Source organism: Zerene cesonia, chromosome 20 (assembly GCF_012273895.1).
Source record: "Zerene cesonia ecotype Mississippi chromosome 20, Zerene_cesonia_1.1, whole genome shotgun sequence".
Lineage (NCBI taxonomy): Eukaryota > Metazoa > Arthropoda > Insecta > Lepidoptera > Pieridae > Zerene > Zerene cesonia.
The window spans coordinates 2,882,690-2,891,472 of record NC_052121.1 but is presented as its reverse complement, the minus strand read 5'-3'; the positions used below and the strand labels follow the sequence as shown (position 1 = coordinate 2,891,472).

At 37.0% G+C, this 8,783-nt stretch overlaps 1 protein-coding gene across 1 annotated transcript in view; it reads right to left on the bottom strand.

Moving 5' to 3' along the window:
- Position 1: 1 nt before the first annotated feature.
- Positions 2–8,783, bottom strand: part of LOC119834841 (protein tramtrack, alpha isoform-like) — a gene marked incomplete at its 3' end in the record, with an annotated part of 33,353 nt that continues 24,571 nt past the window's right edge. Inside the window, exons 5-8 of the mRNA XM_038359356.1 lie at positions 4,508–4,632; positions 2,852–3,174; positions 402–500; positions 2–59 (exon numbers count right to left, since the gene is read on the bottom strand). Coding sequence (XP_038215284.1) covers positions 2–59; positions 402–500; positions 2,852–3,174; positions 4,508–4,632 — 605 coding nt within the window. The remainder of the gene's footprint in view (positions 60–401; positions 501–2,851; positions 3,175–4,507; positions 4,633–8,783) is intronic.

The following is an 8,783-nucleotide window of genomic DNA, read 5'->3' as shown; positions in this document are numbered from 1 at the left end:
CCGCTGCGCCTCCCGCGCCGCTGCCGCCCGCGCCCGATCCGCCCCCTTTTGATGTCTCGCTGAAAATTTAAGAACATTTATTTGGTCACTACCGACTTTATATTGGCTATTAATTTACGAATTACGTAAGTTTAAGTGCAGTAGATAATTGAATATAGTTATTATAATAGGCAGAAATGTGAATTAAGAGTCGGGCACACGTATTTTCTCGCACATAATTTCATTAACGATTAATTTTAAATGCATTGGCCCACTTAGGTACCTAAATTAAGTATATAATAATTTTTTTTTTCATATGTTGTGTTGCCTAAAACGGTTAATCTCATGATGATCACGACTGACATAAACAAACTTCACGTTATGTGCCCTCCTCTCGCGCGTATGTGTCTGTGTACACTCACAAGGTGGAGTAGGAGGCGCGGGCGGCGGGCGGCGCGAGCGCGGGCGCGTCGTCGCACGGCGCGCGCCCCGCCGCGCTCAGCAGGTAGTTGCTCGACTCGCTGAAACAGTTCGACAACCTGCTTCAAATTGTATTACTGCCTCGAGTGCGCCGACTGGCGGTTACCGGCGACTTTGAATTCGGCCTCTATGGTATATTATATATGGTATTCCTATTTCAAACCGTATTCCTATTTCAAAGGGCCCTTAGGTTTACAGATGTTAAAATCACATGATGCAAGAACAACGACTCAATGAAGTTAATTAAATGTCTTATTAGATAGGTGTATCCATGTGTAGGATAAATGTGTATCTCCTTGACTCCTATGAAAGAGAATCACCTTTAAGATGAAGAAGAAACTTAAGAGCATTTTATATCAAAGCTCCTCCATTAAAACATAAGCAAAAAGTAGTATCTCCAATACAGATATCTGTACAACGCAACAGTAATCAGTAATATCGTAAGACGTCCCATATCGCGACGACCTCGGCAATGATCGCGAGTAAACCCCATTGCAATATGGCCACGATAACACCACTTTGTACTTTAGTGCTGTTCACAGCATTCTTTTCCATTTTATCTATGCTATTTCTGACGTAATATTGTTAATATCACATTGAATGCACCATCAAAACGCATTCACCAATATATTGTTGTATTTAATTAAAATTAAGGTGTGTAGGTTATAATTTCGATAGTAAGGAATGTTTAGAAATAATCCCGACGATATTTCCAGAAATGGAGGCTCTCATCGCCAATGAAATTCAAGTCTTTAAAAATGTTTAAAACTCTTTTGCCATCTTTTACTATGTCAATTAATCATCGGGCACGCTTGCTTCTTGTTCTTGCACGCTTCACGCTTACTCTAGAGCTATTTTCGCTTATCGGCGAACAATAGGCTTAAATTATATTTTTAAGGACCTGCCTTATCTAGTTATGATTAACAAAAATGACTAAGGCCTTTCGCAAATGCACAACATTACAATGCTCGTCACATTATAATGTTTCACTTTATAAAGTGAGGTAGACAAGTATCTAATATTAGCATTAGTGTGTTCATGTCACGAAATCGGAACCTACCTAAATCATTAACATCAACAACCACGGTTCAAGATACTTACACTGGGTCTATGTCGTAACGACGACCCACCCATTAATTTTAATAATATCCATGAACTAGTTTCCATGATGAATGGGTGTTTGATAAGAGTTAACACGGAATGTTTACGTTGTACGTTATAGGCGCGGCTCCGTTCAGACACCATGTGTTATAGAGTTTTGGTCGTGAGTCATGAGATAATCGAGTGTAAGCAGAGGTCGCGATAAGGCGGACCACCGACATTCAATCGATTTCGTCATGGTGTTATCAATTCCATTATTACTACAATTAGCTCATATTTACGCAGTTATCTATTTTAAATTACAATTGTTTTTTTTTCTGTACAGTGTTTACAATACAAATACTTGAATAGGTACTGTCGTACTTGGTCGTGAACAATGAGATTTTGTATATATTTTACATATTGTATTATTTTTTATTTCTGAGAAAGATATACTATGCACACAATTAGGATATCGGACATTGTTTTAAAATGTCTTGTTATTAACATGAAATATTTATTATATAGAAGTCATAATTAGAAACGAACGCATTTATTAACATTAATTTTATATGATGAGATGAATGAAGTATTCAGAAGTTATTTGAAGGTGTAGTATTTTCTTGTGGTTGGTCTTACGCGAGTATTATACATTTAGAAATTAAAAACTATTCAACGGATTTTAAACGCGATTTATTCATTATATTATTAACCCGACGTTTCGAACATTTTACAGCGAGCGTGGTCACGGGGAGACTCCTGTCGTCGAAACGTCGGGTTAATAATATAATGAATAAATTGCGTTTAAAATACGTTGAAAAGTTTTTAATTTCTATTTGAAGGTGGTTAAGTTTTAAATTGCAACATTTCGATCAAAGGTATTTATAGATAACAATCTGCTACCGAAAATCGAAAATAGTATAACATATGATTTCACTGATAAGCACTTTTTAAACTCAAAGATAACAAAATGATAAATATACAAATCTCTAACCAAGATATGTTGTGGTTGCTGGTGTTATGCTATTTACAGTTTAACATTTATCTTTACGAAATTGCCTTTTTTGGTTGAATTAGTTTTTAGACAGACGCATATCTACCTTTTATTACGCGAGAGGAGGGCAAGCGAGCCTACCTAAATAGCCAATAACACATGATAAATGCAATAGCATTAAAATTATCAGATATACAAATCATACTCGCTTCCGGGAGTGCCTTATCTACCACTGACATTTATAATAATACACAAATTGAACTCTTAAATACCATGCTATTCTCTCTAAGTATAAAGCAGCAAAGGGGTCCGAATTACCTGGCCGTCCGCATCCTGAGCGCGGCGCAGTTCTCCTTGCACTTGTAGGCGAGCACTTGCTTGATGCGGCTCACCTCGACGTCGGGGAAGTGGCGGCTGACGTAGGAGATGAGCGCGTGCACGCGGCGGCGGTCCAGCGGCGGCTTGGTGGGGCGCGCCTCCTGCCCCGCGCGCGACCAGCGCTGCCCCGTCACCGAGCACGTGGCCAGCTCGATCGGCGAGAACAGCGCCGCCGCCAGCCCGCGCGTCACCTTCCTGTAGTCCCCCCACTTGACGCCCCTCAGCAGGTCCTCGCGGATCTCGACGCCCTCGCCGAGCTTTATCTGTACACGTGAAACGAACCTTCAAACCGCCAGTCACGGTTCGACACTTTTTGCGCTACTTCGTCACAGATAACCCTTGATAATTTTTACAAGTGTACGCGATAAAGTAGCCCGTTCCACGGGTGGGCAATAATCACGGTCGCTGTACGATCCTTATCTGTTTCTATTGGCGAAGAGGTCCATATTGTAATAACCCGATAAAAATACGACAGACAAATTCATACTTAAAATATGGTCTTTAGTGTATGGAGACTTTTCGATGCCGTACTATTTAAAAATGAATATGAATGCTTGAATATGGTTATTTAAAAATATCCGGTTTAAACCAAAATATGTATTGACGGCAGTGTACAAAGGTTAGGAACTCTTATATCAGTCAGGCAGTTCAAAGCTATATGTTTTTTAATACTGTATAAAGAAATATATATGTTACAGAAGCAAAATCTCAATTGTTTGGAAATACTTTATTTTTCCTATTGTATTAAGATTTAATAGAAAACAATGTCCCCTTTAGTAGCTAAAGTAACAACGTATTTGAAACGTAACGACTTATTTAAATCTTCTAATAAACACGCACATCACATTAAATTAACATGAGGTGTTGATGACACTGCGATTGGCTAAACGAGGAAAAATTAACTTTAACTCCGCACTGTGTCATAGTGAAAAGTGTAAAGTAATAATAAAAATAATAAAATAATCTACAACATTAGTAGATTACAAAAAATTCAACATACAGATTAGATGGTAGTGTTAGTGAAGTAAAATGACTCTAAATGCTTTTGCAAATAAATCTTATATAGTTTTCTACAATAGCACATTTTGAAAGTTTAAATTACGCATTGCACGATAATTGAAAAGATTCTTAAGAAAAATTTCCACTTCGATTTGGCGTTATATTCATAACTCTGTTTATCGATTTTGTACGGATCTTAAGTTGTTATTATGAAAAAAAAACACAATTATCATGACTTAATCAATAGGTATAAAGTATACACGTATTGGAAATCTAAACAATATATGCTTTATGACAAAACATATCAAAATGCTCCATTTTGTGTCAAAAGGTCGTTTGGACACAATCTGTTTAATTGAACAAAGCAAATACATAATTCCGATCATAGTCCTCCATACTTTGCCATCGTATAACTAATGATATTAGGTTGTTAACTTGCTTATCGAAATTTCAAAAGCTAATTGTACAAATAGAATCGAATAATGAATAAGCCATCTCTTTCTAAGTTCTACCACGAATATTTTAAGACGGATATACCTACAAGTAAACTTATTAAACCAATAGTAAAATGCAATGTAATATAAATAAATATCTTACGAGTCTCGGCGCGGGCGCCCGTTCGTTTTCTCTCTTGAGCACGAAGGGCAAAGCGCGGCGATGTTGCTCCAACCACACCGCGTCGGGCACCGGCCGATTCCTTCGTCCGTCCCAACGGCCTGCAACTAGAAATTGTTACATGCCTACATTTTTTTATGTTTAAATTTCGAACACCACGTTCCCTTTGCTACCAAAATTATCTTGAACATTCTAGATTTTTTTGTTAGGTATATTTATGTTATTTAATCCCAAATTCGTCATAAAATACAGTCTCGTTTAATAATATTCTATTCAAAATCGACTGACGACTGTAATCTAGTAAAAATTTATTACATATAACATCCTTTTTTAGCAATAGTTCTTTTTTACTAGAAAATGTTTTCATGTCTACGAAACCAACTTACCATTCCATTTTTATGACATTGCTAAGAAAATTAACAAAGGTTCTGCTATAAGTAAATTTGGGCAGGTAATATAAATGTGAATAATAATAAATTGTTAATTTATGGATAAGAATTAAATAAGACTATTTTTAGAAGCAAAGACATGTATATATCTGCAATATTTTATTTGTTGTATCTCGTAAAAAATTACAATGATTTATATACATATTTAAAAATGTTTGCACAAAGCAATTGCACAGACGATTGCGATTATATTACGATATAATATTAATATAAGAACAATTGATTTATGATGATAAAAATAAAAATGATTTAAATTTGATCTTCCTTAATTAAGACCATAATATATAGAAAAACTCGGAATTGACACTTCGTGGCGATATAAAGTCTATTTTAGTGTCGAGGAAAACGAAACGCTTAAGTTATCATAAAGTTATCTGATATCTGTATATAGTAACAATTAATCACTGCGATCTATTATAAAAATATATGTTTGGTCAAGTGAAAAACTTAATAAGTAGGCAATAAGATAGGTAGTCAACAAAACATCACGTTGTTAATAAGCAACAGTCTGTCTATATAATAGTATTATCATAATAAAGTATTGCCTTAGATATGATATATAATAATAATTATTGTATGTATGTGGTGTAAAAGCGTGCCACTGATTAATTATTATTTATTAATACAATTTATACTTAACACGAAATTAAACGACATCTATACGAAAGTAGCATGTCATCGATTTAAGCATTAATATTTAATTACTTTATGAGAATATTTTTGTTTAAATTTACATCCATATACATCGTAATCATAGTGATAGAGTTTATAGGAAATGTCTATTTCATTAATTATTTTAATACGAGATTTCCATTTTGTTTTTCACTGACGAAAAATCGCATTTGAACTTAGGAATACAATATATATAAATTACTTATTATTTTATGATTAGATCGAATGATAAGCATTTTTATATTCTATGCGCAAATTTAAAACATTTAAACTTGGCGATTCACACTAAAATAAGTATAATATAAATGCAAAATAAAATTTAGAGATCATGGGAACTAAAAAATGAGATCTCAATTAGACTCACTATACGAATACTTTTTTTTACAAAGATAAACTAATATTGTAATTCACAACCCTAATCATATCATCGACATCGTTCCCTTTTTAAAAGATGCTTAGAGATGTTTTTTTAATGACTAGATGCGTTTTTCCATGGCAATCATAATATATCAAAGTCTAAAAATCAAAATATTTTCAATAATAGACTTAGTTCATTAAAATATTAGCAAATACATGATTAGTAAAATTTCATTTCTTAAAATCTACTGAAGAAGCACAAAGTGCCCTGCGATTGGATTTTTATGGCAACTTTAAAAATCGAATTATGACACGTGACGATTAAAACGTTAAAGTAAACGCTGATTAATTGAATAATATTCATAACGTGCGAGATTTGTACAAACTATAACCGGGAGCCGTCCAATCACTCAACTATATAACATCTGTGTAAAGATAAAACTATTGTGTATAAAAATATCACTTCTGTTATTGTTTTCCATCACGGGTTTATGTAACTTGTATATTCGACACATAAAACGGACACGGTCGACCCTCCCCAACACATTCATAGTAGAAAAAAAAAATTATATCTATTCTAAGAATAATACATAATATAATATTCGCTAAACGTCGATGGAGAGGGTCGAGCGAGAGGATAACATGTATAATGTAAGTATTTATATACAATATGTAACCTGTAAATAATCTATGATAAAAATCAGCACCGGTTGCAACAAATGTATTAACAATCAGTCTATTGTCAGAAAGGAAGGTACTCGACTCCCTTTGACGAGGCCCCTCGCAACATAACTATTAGTCTTACATAATAAACAGACAACATGATTCAGCACTACAGTTAAAGCCGAACAACACGATGTGGGGAGTCCCATACGCATGCTGTATACGGCTATCATTTATATTATCAAGGTTTAGCTAGAGGAGCGTCATTAAAGGGATATTAACTGGCACATGGTATACTATTGAAAGGCACCCAATAAGCGGAGGTGTGACGGCAGATAGGCCCCCGGCGACACTCTGATCACAGACTAGATATACCTACAGACAGTCTTCGATATTTCACATTAAGCCACATCTTCACAATATTACCCAACGAACTGATACGCCGACAGCCCCGCAGCGCTTAAAGTACTTTGAACTATTCGTTATTGCTTTTTTTTTTTATAAAAAAATGCCCTTTCCAAGTCAGATTTACAACCAATAAGATATTAATGGAAGAACAGGAAACTATTAAATACGAGAAAGTTTAACTGTACCTTATAAAGTTATTTTATTTATAGAAGACAAGGTTCAAAGAGAATAATTCTATTTATATTCTAAATTTGAAGGTAAATGATAATGTTCCAAAATATCCATTGCTCATTCATTACCCGCAATAATTTAAAAAAATTTTCGTAGCAAACATACTATGTTCTGTATTTTATTTCACGATTTTTGTTCAAGGAAATATATTTTCATTCAAAATATTAAACATAGAGATTAATACATAGAAAATGTGATGAAATATATATATTTTTTAAATCCAATGGAAGCAATAAAATGGAAAAAGCGAAGGTATATCAAAGATGCACATGTGATATATTATAATATATTCGAAATTTTAACTGAAAGTTCTACGAGTTCATAAGAGATTAAATAATAGAAGTAACGTTCATAACAATAAAATGGATGATATATCGTTATCGGGCAACCGCATACACTAAACGTGGTCGAGTAGGATCGGGCGGGCGGCGAGCGGACGTGCGACAAGCGAGTACGGGGCTGTCGAGCGGGGAGAGAGCGCGTGAACGGAGCGTGTAAGGTCAGCGGTGCGCGGGCCGCAGGGCAGGCAGCGGCGGCGGCTTGAGGCGCGCCGGGTGCTGCGCCAGCGTGTGGCGGCGCAGGTACAGCGGCGTCTTGAAGCAGCGGCCGCAGGTGGCGCACACCACCGGCTGCGCCTCGTGTATGAGCCGCACGTGCTGCCGCAGGTTGGACGCGTTGGAGTAGCGGCGGCCGCACTGCGCGCACCGCACGCCCGCGCCCGCCGCGCCGGCTGCCAACAACACCACGTTCGCACTGCGCCCCCCGGACTCGCGCCGCCCGCGCGCCCCCCCCGCGCCGCCGCACCCGGCACCCCGCACCCGCCTCCCGACCCTCTCGCTAATAGGATCTCGCTATTGCCTCGCTCTGCGGGAGGATAGACTCCCTTCCTTAAGCCGTTGTTAGAAATTCAGATCAGTAAGCTGCAGTGCAGTAAACGGTGCCCGAAGGCTCTTATCTTTTTGATTTGATTCGTACAACGCGTTACACGGCTGGCGCTTCGTAAAATTGATAACATCCTGATAATATAAGACAGCCTTCGATGCCGATACCGTGTCTCTCGGCAGTTATGAGGTTTTCGATCTAGAATTTCTGACAGGTGCCGTCGGCCTTAGACCGATAACCTCTAAGTTAATGTTTGGTAATGTAGATGTACAGATCTAACAATGACTACATGTACAATGACAATACATGGACAATACTCGATAAAGAAATTTAAACTGTACTGATCCGCGTGACGCTTTCATAGATCGTGGTCGCTAACACGATAATATGATAATTGTAATGAAATGTATGATAACGAATGCGAATGTATTATTTTCAATGGCTTCCTTGCGATCACCCCAAACAAATAGCGCGCGTATTCGTCAGCGATAAGTTTCAAACGAATTGAAATAATTAAAGTATGAGAATCCTATTAGCGTAGATGGCGTCGGAGCCAGCGAATGTCGAGTACGCCGGAGGGCGCAGTGGGGGCGGCG